Genomic DNA, 17029 nt, shown 5'->3' on the forward strand with positions numbered 1-17029 from the left:
AAACTCTGAGTATGTTCTGTGTCTCATAAGCCAATAATAGCCGGGAATTTTATAAACCATTCATTATTTTAATTAACACTATCATTTATGTATTGTGAAATGATGGCACGCAAAAAAAGATATATATATATATATATAATCCCCTGAAGAGCGGCACAATGTAGCCGAGAAAGTACTAGGGAGACAGCAGATCTTTGTTTGACTTTTTATTTTATTATTATTTATCGTCACATGGACATTTCAACATTATTCTATATATATATATATATAGCTTAGAAACACAAATGACGAAGGAAGATAACTTTTTGACTCGTGCCTTGACCGGGCCCCCGGACTCACGATCTACGGCACCAAATCGCCTAGCCAGAAATACCCGCAACTTATACCGCTGCGCCACATCGGCGTTCTTAAAAAGAACGTTTCAATGGCGCAGTGATGGTCGGCCCGATACCCTGACATGATCATTGTGGATGTCGTCTATAAGATGATATGAATACCTGGATCGCAATGTATTTACATACATGGATACGAATTGTACATACATATATATATATATATTTCTCTCGGTACAACTACGACAGGAAATTCAAATCTATATATTCGGATCACCAACAGATATGATATATTTATATTATAATCACTATTATCAAATGTGAATATGTTATGGTCATAATTTTGGTTTATCATTTTGCTCAATAAGACTTCAGAATATTCACAGAAGTTAATTTGAATCATACAATCATACTCTTGATGCTGACGCCATGTGGTCAAAGAATTTATCTGAAGTTGATTAACAAACAATATGATATCATTATGCCGTTATTGTTGTTCCTTCGAAATGCTGCTGAAGCTGTCGTGATATTTTCTTCGTTAGCTCTGCACAGCATATATCAATCCTTTGCTATTAACGGTTACAATGTCCATGCACCATATGACAAAATTCACACAAAATCCTTACGCGGGAGAATATATTAATAGTTGTGGTGATGCGGTCTCAAGTTCAAATTGCACCAGAAGGTGCTGTTCTGTAAGGAAGTCTTACTTGAAATCCTGGTATACTGGACTCGAACTGTTGGTTAAGTATTGGTATTTCGGATGGTCTAGTGGCACAGTGCGACCGGGGTTCGATTACCGAACCAGACATAAAAAGGTCTAGGGACACCTGCCTGACCAGGTAGGTTTTCCCCGGCTATCTTTCAGTAGGTTTAAATAAATTTGACACATGAAATGCCATTCTGTACTATGCTGGCCCTACGGTACTTCGGGAGAATTCAGTTATTTGGAGCTTGTATATAATTGTTTTAGACAATGCTGTGTTAGCTGAGCTTTCAATACGGCTATACATGTCCTTGTTATGTTATGATCAAACTTCACCATGGAGCCAGACACTGATGTCCTCGTTATACACGTAGCTGTAACCCCTGTATATCTCCTACGTGACATGTAACTAACAAGAAAGAGTAAGAAAACACGCAATCATATGGAAACAGAAAAGTATTACGTGTGTTACGGGACCGGGCTTAAATAACTATAGATGGGTAAGTAAAATAGAACATTTGATGAAGGTCTCCTCTTGAGTACAGATATACCCGGCCTGTCTGTATTGTCTTTTTTGTGTTGCAATTGAGACTAGGACCAACTTCTTAAACAGATTCAGTGATGAATGTTTTAAACATTGAAAAAAATGAGGAATATGTGCAGCTTAGTTGAACAATTAAAGTTTGGTCCGAGATTATAATCACAGTTTAGTCCCAGTGTACAATGTACATGTATGTGTCACGGAACATCAATAAAACTTTAAACATGGCTTTCACGAATACAGGTTTATACATTACTCTCCGTATTGAGAGTTAAACAGTAATTCTCGAACATTTACAGCCGTTTAGCCACATTAACACGGGTTTATGTGATGTGTAACGTACCCTGTACTATTTATAGAGCATTTAATGCTCGGATCAACACCCCGTCATACCGACAGAAGTCACAGTAACATGGCGTGTCTTCACCATCTTCTCGTCTCCTTGCTGGCTCTACTACAAGGTGAGTTTCTAAGAATTCCGATTTAGTTTTAATTTTGCTAACAAAAGCTAACTAGCTGAAATTTCATGTATGATTAGACATTGAGTTGAAAAAGTGCCAAAGATAGTTTAAGGTGAGTTTCATCCGTAAATGTAATAGTGCTAATGTTATAGTTAACCTGAAAACAGGCGAAATGTTTTAAAGAAGAAACAACATATAGCTACTGTTTTCGCAGTATGGTAGGGTTGGGGCTGTATTACTTGTTTCTGAATATTGTATACCTACAGAAATTCCATCATATAAACTACATGTATTTAAATCAACAGTCCGTGGAACAATACATGATTATCTTCCGACTACAGATGGGGACTTATATAGAGTTTATTAGACAGCCCATAACACCAAGAAGTCATCACGTGGTTGTTAATGTTATTGTTTTAACTATACAGGCCTAGGACGTAATCTGTGTACATCTTTTAGTTTCGAAATGAAGTTTTTACTGCTATATATTGGTAGGCTATATCAGTTTCAACTCTAACCTAAACATCTTGATTTGTTTTTTTTGTTTTTTTTTCTGCAATGTACCTCTTTTATACCTCGGTTAAATAACGCACCAGTCGTATGTGCCTTCCAGAAGACTTTCGTCAGCTGAGGAGGTACATGTAAACGGGGTTCGTTTTAAGCTATTTTTACTTCAGTCTCTTCGGTAATTGTTTCTGGCCAGAAACCTGCTTTATTTCCCTTATCCTTGTTTAACCACCCGTTTTAAGAATGTGTATCATACACCCCGACACGCCCAGCCGGTTTGGTCACGGTAGATTTACACAAGTTTAAATGTACTGCTAGTCAGAACTATATCATTCGTGCCTTACTTTTCAATTTGATGTCGTCATGATGACTTATCCTATTAGTTTAGGAACATTTTCTATACATGACCGTCACGCATTGATTGTCAATGTTAAATTAGACACTTCCAACGAGAACCTGTTTGTCGGCTACAGGTTGGTGTCAGATGCGCTGAAACAAGCATTATCTTAATCTAAATCGGGTTTTACAGTCAAAACACATGCATGCAGTACTTTGTTATATTTATTGGGCAAATATTTTAGGATGTAATTTCGAAATGTAACAGCTATCTAACAGTTTGATTGCTCCCGCCTAGATATGTATTGATTAACACTCTATATGAGTAATATATTAATGTTTAATGCCTTTATGGTGTTCACTTAATCTGTCTAGGTAAATCCATTTTATGTTTATTCATTTTATATCTGATGCGGTATTTTAGATATCCCAATAACTTTGCTCCTAAATTTCAGTCTTCGGTTCAAATCCTTACTAACTAAGCCCTTGGGGGACGAAACACCTGTAAGATGTAATCAATTTTGAAATCCACGTTTTCTCATAATTAAATCAAATTTAATGCGCTCTACTCATGATTCTTTTAACCACAATCCGTTGAGATTGATAGGTGATGCGCTTAGAGAGTAGGTTATTCTATCCCTATTGGGTTAGCGCATTTCATTGTTTATCTTAACACATGATCACAATTTGATCTTCAATGATATAATAGGAATTAATACAAGTGATCATATCAACTTCGGACTCACTTTGACAACCCCTTATACCAGCGAGGTGCTTGGAAGGAGATTCCTTATTTATTTTTCACGTGTTACTGTATCAATAGACAGGCTATTTATTATAAGCATTAGGCCTGTCGGAGTGACACAAATGCTATTGTAGGTATTCAAGCAAAAGAACTTATCGGCTTTGTTAAGAGCTGTGATAATTACTTTTCAGAAAAAAAATGTCAGGCGAGTTTTTTGTAACTTTGGAAAAATAACAAACCCGAGTGAAAGCATTACTATATAAGTAAATCACCAGTGTTTGTGAGCTGTTCTACCACCATAGAAAAGCTGTATTAAGGACTAATTTGCTTGTTTTGTGTCAGTTTCGGTTTAAGGATATGACCTATTTTAAGTGATATGCCGCTAATTGATATGCAAAACTGACAATTTATGAATTGTATAAAAATATTATAATTTATTGCAAATCAAAGCAAGTTTATCGTTTTCAAAGTTATAAATTGATAGAAATTAATTAAGATTTTTAAAATATGACCAAAACAACTGCGAACTACCTGTTGTGCATTATCATTTCCGTGACCTCGTGAAACGTCCTTCAAGCGTTGGCCAAAGCCCCCCTCAACCAATCAAAACGAATATATGTATCCCACGTGTGGTATAAACTGAATGTTATTCAACAGATGTAATGATTATTTCATGCCTTAGATGTTGACCAACACCCTCCTCTTATGGTAAAACATATCATTTCAGATTTTTAACATTAGAATGCCAACTTTATTAATTTTACAACAATTGTGAAACAACTTATATAAACTTATATTCATCACGTGTGTTTGACCGGATGCACGCGCGTGAGGGGTCATTTTGTTGGAGGAAACCGGAGTACCCGGGGAAAACCGCATGGTCGGGCAAGTGACCCTTTACATTTTCACATTCGATCGGGGAATCGAACCCCGGCTGTCTAGGCGCTAGGCAAGTTTGTTAGCACTGTATCACCCTACAATCCATCTTTAACATTAACAGTTCGACAATTTAATAACTATTCATTGGTTAGTTTATATCGACGAGGTAGCACTCTAAAGTAAACAAGAAAAGCGGCTTTTGCAAAATGGACAAAATCGGTTAGGGTTAGGATGAAACAGTCTGTCATTGCTATTGCTGCCATTTACGATTGTGGCTTTAAATTGCTTGAGCATCCGCATGATTCACCTGATCTGGCTCCATCAGACTTTCAGTCCAAAACTGAAAATAGCTATTCCAGGCACCCTAACACTAGCCCTAACCCTAACATGCAGTGGATGACTTTTGAACAACCAAGAAAAGAAGTTCTATAAAAGTAGCATTGGGGCCATTAAACACCGCTGGCAAAAGTGTGTAGATACTGAAGGGGATTATGTTTAAAAATATTACAATAAGTCCGGCAAAATTCAAATCCTTAAAAATGAGTCTCACAACTTATCAATCAGCCCTCGTATGTGGTATTTGATTTCACATTGGTAGTCTACAAAGATGTTGATTAGATAGTAAAGCGCGAGGGGAAATGTTTTAACAATATCACGGAACTGATGATATTTTCTTCATATTCATACAAAAACAAAAAAACAAAACAAAAAAACAGCAACATTTTTTTTATTATTAATTTCTTATGATGTCCAATATATCGATTTCATTAATAAGGCCGTATTTTAATCTAAACATCTGGTACAGCTCAAATAATTACATTTTCTGTATTGTGAGAAGCTTCGTTAGGTTATAAGTATCCTTGATGCATGGCTTATCTGTACTTATGGTACAATAGTATTATTTTAATGTTCTGTTCCATTCTAATTTTCCAATTAAAAGCATACTTAACAAATATGTACAAAATGTTTTTGTATTCAAACATGGGAAGACGTTCAGCAAATGTTCTCTCAATAACTTATAGTTAAGAGTTCATGTAGGCTCATTTTAAATAAAAATACTGGAATAGGTTTCAAGAGGGCCACCTAGTCAAAATTGAGATATTGTCTGATTTAGATAAGATTTGGTGTATTTGAATATATGCGTTGTTTTGTATGATAAAGGCAATGGCAGTGTCCATGTTCTCAAACTGATGCTGTTATGATTTGTCTAATTAATATGGATTGTATTGTTATTGTTTGAGCCTAAATTATACCAAAGAGGCAGAGCTGATCCTAGTTTAAGATATCCAGCTTTTAGAAAACAGTAGAACAGCTGGATATTCAGAAGAAAGTTATTAATTAAAAAATATTATACACGGTGTAATTGCGGATTCTATCAATTATTATGTAATATCAATAAACTTAATATACTGTCTAAAACCTGGTTGCTGTGTTAAAATGTCAGACCTGTAATTGATATCAAACTTAATACTATTTTCTGACCATTCCAATGTCTATCCATGATATTGATTAGGTTGTCCTTATCATATACAGCATAGCAAGGTAAACTCTTAATAATGGTATGATTAATATAATTACTGTAATTACTATAAAAACGGTAGATAATTCCCTTAGACTTTACCACATTACCACGTTTAATCTCTTTGTGTCTTTGTTTCAGTTAATGCTCAGAATGATTGTCAGCTATTGGGGAGTGTTGTTTACGGATATCCAAGTAAGTCTTAACAATCTTTATTACAGGAAATTGAATACAATCAGTTGTTAATTATTATGATGTCTAACGATTTTTTTAACAAGCGAGATTGGGAAAAGTGCGTTTGATTGTTTGATTTTATTTATTTTGTGTAATTCATTTTTGCCGACAAAGAATTTGTAAAAGATTGACCATGATCTCTGCCTGTCATTTAACGCGTAACATCAATACGCTATCATCTTCAATTAAATCAATAGCTTATCAACATATACTTGACAGAATGCTTAAAACTAGCGATTTCTTTTTTCCACACAGTAAGTCAGATATGTTCTGGCGAAACTGCAACCGGCAGGAGCGTTCTGATAGATATGTACGATTCCAGTGACACCAACATGTGTGGATGCACGGCCGTGGTGAGCTCTCCAACAGGCATCGCATCTCTGTCTCTGGCGAATTTCGAGAACCTTCAACCACCCTCATCATGTGGCTCCTCCATTTCGATCGATGTCATTTCCGGCGGAAGTATCGTGGGACAGTGTAATGCGGTGGGAGGAGAGGTGTCTGTAGCAGACGGTGACGTCATCATGATCAATCTAAACAGACCACCACAGACTGATTCCAGATACTGCCTGTTATTGACATTGGGTATGTTGTTAATGTTTTGATTTGTAATTGACATTGAGGATGGTGTTAATGTTTTAACTTGTTACTGACATTGAGTATGGTGTTGATTTGTTTTAACTTGTTATTGACAATGAGTATAGTGTTAATGTTTTAACTTGTTATTGACATTGAGTATGGTGTTAATGTTTTAACTTGTTATTGACAATGAGTACGGTGTTAATGTTTTAACTTGTTATTGACATTGAGTATGGTGTTGATTTGTTTTAACTTGTTATTGACAATGAGTATAGTGTTAATGTTTTAACTTGTTATTGACGTTGAGTATGGTGTTAATGTTTTAACTTGTTATTGACATTGAGTATGGTGTTAATGTTTTAACTTGTTACTGACATTGAGTATGGTGTTAATGTTTTAACTTGTTACTGACATTGAGTATGGTGTTAATGTTTTAACTTGTTATTGACGTTGAGTATGTTGTTAATGTTTTAACTTCTTATTGACATTGAGTATGGTGTTAATGTTTTAACTTGTTATTGACATTGAGTATGGTGTTAATGTTTTAACTTGTTATTGACATTGAGTATGGTGTTAATGTTTTAACTTGTTATTGACATTGAGTATGGTGTTAATGTTTTAACTTGTTATTGACATTGAGTATGGTGTTAATGTTTTAACTTGTTACTGACATTGAGTATGGTGTCAATGTTTTAACTTGTTACTGACATTGAGTATGGTGTTAATGTTTAACTTGTTACTGGCATTGAGTATGGTGTTGATTTGTTTTAACTTGTTCTTGACAATGAGTATAGTGTTAATGTTTTAACTTCTTATTGACATTGAGTATGGTGTTAATGTTTTAACTTGTTATTGACATTGAGTATGGTGTTAATGTTTTAACTTGTTATTGACATTGAGTATGGTGTTAATGTTTTAACTTGTTATTGACATTGAGTATGGTGTTAATGTTTTAACTTGTTACTGACATTGAGTATGGTGTCAATGTTTTAACTTGTTACTGACATTGAGTATGGTGTTAATGTTTAACTTGTTACTGGCATTGAGTATGGTGTTGATTTGTTTTAACTTGTTCTTGACAATGAGTATAGTGTTAATGTTTTAACTTCTTATTGACATTGAGTATGGTGTTAGTGTTTTAACTTGTTATTGACATTGAGTATGGTGTTAATGTTTAACTTCTTATTGACATTGAGTATGGTGTCAATGTTTTAACTTGTTATTGACATTGAGTATGGTGTTAATGTTTTAACTTGTTTTTGACATTGAGTATGGTGTTAATGCTTTAACTTGTTTTTTTCCCTTACCTGTATGTATATACGTAATGTCAATGTTTTCGGCTCTCTAGCGGTGTCATTCCTTTGGGCGATTTCAAACAGATTTTACACAATGATAAATGACCATAACATTTCGTGCATGTTCCAATTTTAGGAGTTTTAGGTCAAGGTCACTATGTACTACTTCAGCAGGGGCCAGTAGGGGACAGGTATTGTTTTAGCCATACCGATTAGGCTTGTTATATAACATGTTTGTCACAGTGTCCTTGATCAGTTGAAACGCATCACCTGACAGGGATATCACACATTGTGCATACCCTTACATTATGCGTAGAGTTGTCTCCTTTCCAGTTGTTAACCAATGTCAGACGAACAGAAAGTTATACAAATGTTTTCGCGCAGTCGAAGAAGCAGACAAAGATAGAATTGAGATTTCTAGTTATTTAACCTCAGTTTATTTATGCTTCTGTCAAAACAACAAAACAAAGTTCCTATTAAACAAAAATACGGCGTTGATCAATGGATTTTACTGTTGGTTCTAAGCGTTATGTTTGTACCACAGAACGTGTCACTTGAAAATCTGCGTGATAGAACATCAGCCCAGAAAAAAATGAATGCATAGTTGTGAAATCTTAAATCAATGTATGCTTTTAACCAAACGGGGCGTCGTCTAACATGTAGGTGTGAATCTTTAATATATAATAAATTTTATCATGTTTTATTCACTTTGAATTCTGTGTACATTCTTGTTGATTTTTAGATACTGTATCGTCGGCGCTTTCAATCACCTGTCCTAAAGCCACTATAACTACAACAACGACAACTCCAAACCCCACAACAACTCCAAAACCAACCACAACAACTCCAAAACCAACCACAACAACTCCAAAACCAACCACAACCACTCCAAAACCAACCACAACAACTCCAAAACCAACCACAACAACTCCAAGACCAACCACAACAACTCCAAAACCAAACACAACAACTCCCAAACCAACCACAACAACTCCCAAACCAACCACAACAACTCCCAAACCAACCACAACAACTCTCAAAGCAACAACAACTCCCAAACCAACCACAACAACTCCAAAACCAACCACAACAACCCGAAAACCGACCACAACAACTCCAAAACCAACCACAACAACCCGAAAACCAACCACAGCAATCCCAAATCAAACTACAAAAACTCCAAAACCTATCACAACAACCCCAAAGCTTACACCAACAACTGCAAAACCAACCACAGCAACCACCACAACACCCCCAAAATCAACATTGCGTACTCTTCGACCTCTCCCTACAACTGCTTCGCCATCGCCCGTCCTCCCTACCACCAAGATGACGACGACAACGACGACGACGACCCCCACCACCACTACAGCAACAAAACCAACGACAACCATTCCACTGTCGTCTCCATCAGATAGCACTGGCGGTTCCGGTGAAGTTGTTGACGACTTTGAGAGAAACCAACACAACTGTGAGTTTTATTCCATATATATTTTGAACGAACAGATTGACTTGGTGGTACTTTATAACGCAATGCTTGGAGGAATGATTTCGAACCTTAAGTCTCAGATGATTATGTGGTATGGAGCTCCATCTAACTAGCTTCTTTTTTGTTGCAGTGAAAATCATCATTCCTACTGTAACTGGGGCTTTCCTGTTGCTAGTTCTGCTGATAATTTGTTGTTCGTGTTGTACCAGGTAAACATTATCTTTATTTATCATCAGAGCACAGGTACATGTTACGATTCATAGAAGGGGTTCCTTGAGTATATTTATATGTACGCAGGGTACTATGTTTCTACCACCTTGTGAAAGAGGGAATCCATTATCATTTTCTTCGGATCACAACAGTAACTTTTAAGTTATTGCTTTTGAAGACCAAAACCATACGATAGTGTATCAGTCTTTCATGTTTATCAAGAGATCTGTCGGTATTCATAGAGTAATCCGAACTTTTTAGCCGGTCATTTTTTTTTAATGTTTAAACTACATAGTTTAAGTACTATTTAGCAAAAGTTATTAAAAAGGTAAACTGTATGCTTTCAACTGATTTCATTGTGGGTCACCATTGACAAGGAATTGTGATAGCTGAAGCTCTAACTACTTGTAGTGTCACGTAACCAGCCAAATATTCCGGATTCGCTCATGGGATTATTCACACATTTAGTAGTAAATCTCTCTGTTCCATTTTATTGGTTTGTGTCGTCAGTAAGGAAGATACCGGGTGTTAATAAGCCTTATTAACGCAGGGTACTAGCTGTATAACTATTAAATTACTGTATGAGTCGTGGACAAGAAAAGAACATTCTGACATAAATCTTCACCTGGATGATCACAGTGTATGTCACAGATACCTAGTTTGTTGTATATACCGCTGCACAGATCACAATCTCACTTCCTCGTCCTGCCATAGAAAATGTCGTATTTAGGATGAGAAAATTATAAACGATTTTTTTGATAAATATAATTTTACTCTGGAATTTGATTCTTTACCGAATACACTGTATCTTAATCTCTGTACATGAATGTATGTACAATGTACATGTAGGGTATTCATTTAACAAAATTAACTTACTTGTCATCACCTGTATAAGGTTCGATATTGTTGAATACGTTCTCCTTTACAGAAACGAGAAGAAAAAGGCAGAGAAACAGGAACCGCTAATGAGGCCCGAGGGCAAATATAACGTCAGAGGTTTAAACCGATCTAAACACCCAGTCCAAGCTCAGTACATTCGAGATGATGGGCAATACAACCGCGGAATGACGGAGAATGTTTTATACGACAATTCCGAGGACATTCCCAGGGACTCGGGTACCGTCCTGGTGAAAAGTGATCCGGAAATAATCACCAGTTTTGCTTCGTTAGAAAGACTTTACTCCGCAGGGAAAGGTACCCCTGATCAACAACATCAGGCAGAGGAAAGCCCCGTCGCCATGGCAGAGGAACTGGAAGTTCCCGATACAAACGAGCCGAATGTGGATGTGGGAAACATCGACAACAACACAACTGTAATAATTGAACGAGACTCCACTGCGGGGGTCGGAACTACGTCATACTATAGTGAAAGCACATTTGATAGTTTGCGTAGTTCACAAAGTGCGGCAGATCGGGATGAACATATTGCGATTGACCAGGAAACACCATTGTACGCAATTGTGAACAAAAGACCTTCTGACAAGCATATAACGTATCTGAAGGTATGAAATGACTATCAGCCAAAAGTTTCTAGGCTAGAAGAGAACATCTTATATATCACTACACTTCAAGCAGTGCTCCGTGTAATAGGATTACATTTTACTACTGAACTCCATTCCATGAACCGTGTATATGATTATAAATCACTACATTCCTTACCGTGTTCTGTGCCATAAACTTATAGTTTTCTGTTGCTGCACTCTTTACCATGATCCATGTCATTTGATTATGTATCGTACCTCCTTATGCCGTGATCTGAGTGTCATAGGATTAAATTCTTCTAACGCTGCACTCTTTACCATGATCAATGCCATAACATTATGTATGGCACTCTATTAAATTCCTCTAACGCTGCACTCTTTACCATGATCCATGCCATAACATTATGTATGGCACCTCTATTTAATTCTTCTAACGCTGCACTCTTTGCCGTCATCAGTATCATCAGATTATATATCACTGCAATTTATATCGTGATCCATGTCATGATAATATATATTGCTTTACCTAATATCGTGATAGGTATGTCAAAAACATTAAGTCTTCTACCGCTGAACTCCATGCCGTGATCCTTAAGATACATATAACTGAAAAGTGCACCGTGTCATGTTATTAAATATCAACACTCAGGCTGCGTAAAGAGTATTATACTGTCAATATTCGGATTTCTGTTGTATGAAGAATGAAAATGAAATAAACGCAATGATGTCCTATCTGTATTTAGTTCGTTTCGAGTTCCTTCCCTAAGTAATTGCTAACTCGTAAAAATTAGGTATATGTACAGTAGTGTCAGTATATCATCGTTATTGACATTACGTCTATCATCGTTTTGACTATACATCTATCACCGTTTTTGACTTCACCTCTATCATCGTTTTTTACTTTACGTCTATCATCGTTATTGACTATATGTCTATCATCGTTATTGGCTATACGTCTATCATCGTTATTGACTATACCTCTATCATCGTTATTGACTATACCTCTATCATCGTTATTGACTATACCTCTATCATCGTTTTTGACTTTACGTCTATCATCGTTATTGACTATACCTCTATCATTGTTATTGACTATACATCTGTCATCGTTATTGACTATACATCTATCATCGTTATTGACTATACATCTATCATCGTTATTGACTATATGACTATCATCGTTATTGACTATACGTCTGTCATCGTTATTGACTATACGTCTATCATCGTTATTGACTATACGTCTATCATCGTTATTGACTATACATCTATCATCGTTATTGACTATATGACTATCATCGTCATTGACTATACGTCTGTCATCGTTATTGACTTTACGTCTATCATCGTTATTGACTATACGTCTATCATCGTTATTGACTATACCTCTATCATCGTTATTGACTATACCTCTATCATCGTTATTGACTATACGTCACTCGTCGTTTTTGACTATACCTCTATCATCGTTATTGGCTTTACGTCTATCATCGTTATTGACTATACATCTATCATCGTTATTGACTATACGTCTGTCATCGTTATTGACTATACATCTATCATCGTTATTGACTATACCTCTATCATCGTTATTGACTATACCTCTATCATCGTTATTGACTATACATCTATCATCGTTATTGGCTTTACGTCTATCATCGTTTTTGACTATACCTCTATCATCGTTAGTGACTTTACGTCTATCATCGTTATTGACTATACATCTATCATCGTTATTGACTTTACAAATGTACATCTATCATCGTTATTGACTATACATCTATCATCGTTATTGACTATACCTCTATCATCGTCATTGACTTTACGTCTATCGTCGTTATTGACTTTACATCTATCATCGTTATTGACTATATGTCTATCATCGTTATTGACTTCGCCTCTATCATCATTATTGACTATACATCTATCATCGTTAATGACTATACGTTTATCATCGTTATTGACTATACCTCTATCATCGTTATTGACTTTACGTCTATCATCGTTATTGACTTCACTTCTATCATCATTATTGAATATACATCTATCATCGTTAATGACTATACGTTTATCATCGTTATTGACTTCACTTCTATCATCGTTATTGACTTTACGTCTATTTTCGTTATTGACTTTACGTCTATCATCGTTATTGACTATACCTCTATCATCGTTATTGACTATACCTCTATCATCGTTATTGACTTTACGTCTATCATCGTTATTGACTTTACGTCTATCATCGTTATTGACTATACCTCTATCATCGTTATTGACTTTACGTCTATCATCGTTATTGACTTTACGTCTATCATCGTTATTGACTTTACGTCTATCATCGTTATTGACTATACCTCTATCATCGTTATTGACTTTACGTCTATCATCGTTATTGACTTTACGTCTATCATCGTTATTGACTTTACGTCTATCATCGTTATTGACTTTACGTCTATCATCGTTATTGGCTTTACGTCTATCATCGTTATTGACTATACCTCTATCATCGTTATTGACTTTACGTCTATCATCGTTATTGACTTTACGTCAATCATCGTTATTGACTATACCTCTATCATCGTTATTGACTATACGTCTATCATCGTTATTGACTTTACGTCTATCATCGTTATTGACTTCGCCTCTATCATCGTTATTGACTATACGTCTATCATCGTTATTGACTATACGTCTATCATCGTTATTGACTTTACGTCTTTCAACGTTATTGACTTCGCCTCTATCATCGTTATTTACTTTACCTCTATCATCGTTATTGACTTTACGTCTATCATGGTTATTGACTTTACGTCTATCATCGTTATTGACTATACCTCTATCACCGTTATTGACTATACATATATCACCGTTATTGACTATACATATATCATCGTTATTGACTATACCTCTATCATCGTTATTGACTATACGTTTATATTGACTATACGTTTATCATCGTTATTGACTTTACATCAATCATCGTTATTGACTATACATCTATCATCGTTGTTGACTATACCTCTATCTTCGCTATTGACTATACCTCTATCATCGTTATTGACTATACGTCTGTCATCGTTATTGACTATACGTCTATCATCGTTATTGACTATACGTCTGTCATCGTTATTGACTTCACTTCTATCATCGTTATTGACTTTACGTCTATCATCGTTATTGGCTTTACGTCTATCATCGTTATTGACTATACCTCTATCATCGTTATTGACTATACGTTTATATTGACTATACCTTTATCATCGTTATTGACTTTACATCTATCATCGTTATTGACTTTTCGTTTATCATCGTTATTGACTATACGTTTATATTGACTATACGTTTATCATCGTTATTGACTTTACATCAATCATCGTTATTGACTATACATCTATCATCGTTATTGATTATACCTCTATCATCGTTATTGACTATACGTCTATCATCGTTGTTGACTATATGTCTATCATCGTTATTGACTTTACCTCTATCATCGTTATTGACTTTACGTCTATCATCGTTATTGACTATACGTCTATCATCGTTATTGACTTCGCCTCTATCATCGTTATTGACTATACGTCTATCATCGTTATTGACTATACGTCTATCATCGTTATTGGCTTTACGTCTGTCATCGTTATTGACTTCACTTCTATCATTGTTATTGACTTTACGTCTATCATCGTTATTGGCTTTACCTCTATCATCGTTATTGACTTCACCTCTACCATCGTTATTGACTATACGTCTATCATCGTTATTGACTTTACATCTATCATCGTTATTGACTATACATCTATCATCGTTATTGGCTATATGTCTATCATCGTTATTGACTATACATCTGTCATCGTTATTGACTATACATCTATCATCGTTATTGGCTATATGTCTATCATCGTTATTGACTATACATCTATCATCGTTATTGACTATACATCTATCATCGTTATTGACTATACCTCTATCATCGTTATTGACTATACCTCTATCATCGTTATTGACTATACATCTATCATCGTTATTGACTATACGTCTGTCATCGTTATTGACTTCACCTCTATCATCGTTATTGACTATATGTCTATCATCGTTATTGACTATACCTCTACCATCGTTATTGGCTTTACATATATCATCGTTATTGACTATACGTCTGTCATCGTTATTGACTTCACCTCTATCATCGTTATTGACTATACATCTGTCATCGTTATTGACTATACATCTATCATCGTTATTGGCTATATGTCTATCATCGTTATTGACTATACATCTATCATCGTTATTGACTATACCTCTACCATCGTTATTGACTATACCTCTATCATCGTTATTGACTATACCTCTATCATCGTTATTGACTATACATCTATCATCGTTATTGACTATATGTCTATCATCGTTATTGACTATACATCTATCATCGTTATTGACTATACATCTGTCATCGTTATTGACTATACATCTATCATCGTTATTGACTATACATCTATCATCGTTATTGACTATACCTTTATCATCGTTATTGACTATATGACTATCATCGTTATTGACTATACCTCTATCATCGTTATTGACTATACATCTATCATCGTTATTGACTATATGTCTATCATCGTTATTGACTATACATCTATCATCGTTATTGACTATACATCTGTCATCGTTATTGACTATACATCTATCATCGTTATTGACTATACCTTTATCATCGTTATTGACTATACCTTTATCATCGTTATTGACTATATGTCTATCATCGTTATTGACTATACCTCTACCATCGTTATTGACTATACCTCTATCGTCGTTATTGACTATACATCTATCATCGTTATTGACTTTACGTCTATCATCGTTATTGACTTTACCTCTATCATCGCTATTGGCTATACCTCTATCATCGTTATTGACTTTACAAATGTACCTCTACCATCGTTATTGACTATACCTCTATCATCGTTATTGACTATACCTCTATCATCGTTATTGACTATACATCTATCATCGTTATTGACTATACCTCTATCATCGTTATTGACTATACCTCTATCATCGTTATTGACTATACCTCTACCATCGTTATTGACTATACCTCTACCATCGTTATTGACTATACGTCGTTCATCATTGTTATTCCAGCTTTTATTCATACTGAAGAAAAAAGATAAGATTTTCTATCATAATAGGTGATGGTTATTTAATTCAAAGGGCGTCGAATAAATATTACAATTGTTGAATAATGAATAATCTATACCACACTTGGAATAGACTTTAAACATGTTTTAATTGGTTGAAACGGTGCCCTTTGACTGCGACAATTTTTAATATTGTGGTCCAATGGGGTTTGAAGGGCACTTCACAGGACAGCGGAAATGATGACACACAAAAAGTAGTTCGCACTTGTTTTTCGCGACAAGTTATTTTTCATATAGATCCTTATCGAATAATTGCTATAGAAATAAACAACTTACTAATCTTGTTAATGATTAACAATTAATTGTAATATCTGCACACAGTTCCTTAATTGTCAGTTTTGCATATTGATTAGCAGTATTCTTACACCCCAACTGATATTGTGAAAATAAGACACGTTCAGACAAAACAGGCAAATTCACCCTCAGGATAGCTATTCTATTGTGATAGATACAGGTCACACAAACTTCTGCTTGTCGTTTATGTTATCCTGTCACTCGCGTTAGGTATATT

At 35.2% G+C, this 17029-nt stretch overlaps 1 protein-coding gene across 1 annotated transcript; it reads left to right on the forward strand.

The window, feature by feature from the left end:
- The first annotated feature begins 1886 nt into the window (after positions 1 to 1886).
- LOC117328375 (mucin-5AC-like) lies at positions 1887 to 12052 on the forward strand. The gene is made up of 6 exons (XM_033885903.1): positions 1887 to 2040; positions 6168 to 6221; positions 6516 to 6845; positions 8877 to 9605; positions 9754 to 9832; positions 10762 to 12052. Exons 1-6 carry the CDS (start codon positions 1947 to 1949, stop codon positions 11339 to 11341), a joined length of 1866 nt encoding a protein of 621 aa, XP_033741794.1. The 5' UTR covers positions 1887 to 1946; the 3' UTR covers positions 11342 to 12052.
- The last annotated feature ends 4977 nt before the right edge of the window (positions 12053 to 17029 follow it).

This window comes from Pecten maximus, chromosome 5 (genome assembly GCF_902652985.1).
Source record: "Pecten maximus chromosome 5, xPecMax1.1, whole genome shotgun sequence".
NCBI classification, from domain to species: domain Eukaryota; kingdom Metazoa; phylum Mollusca; class Bivalvia; order Pectinida; family Pectinidae; genus Pecten; species Pecten maximus.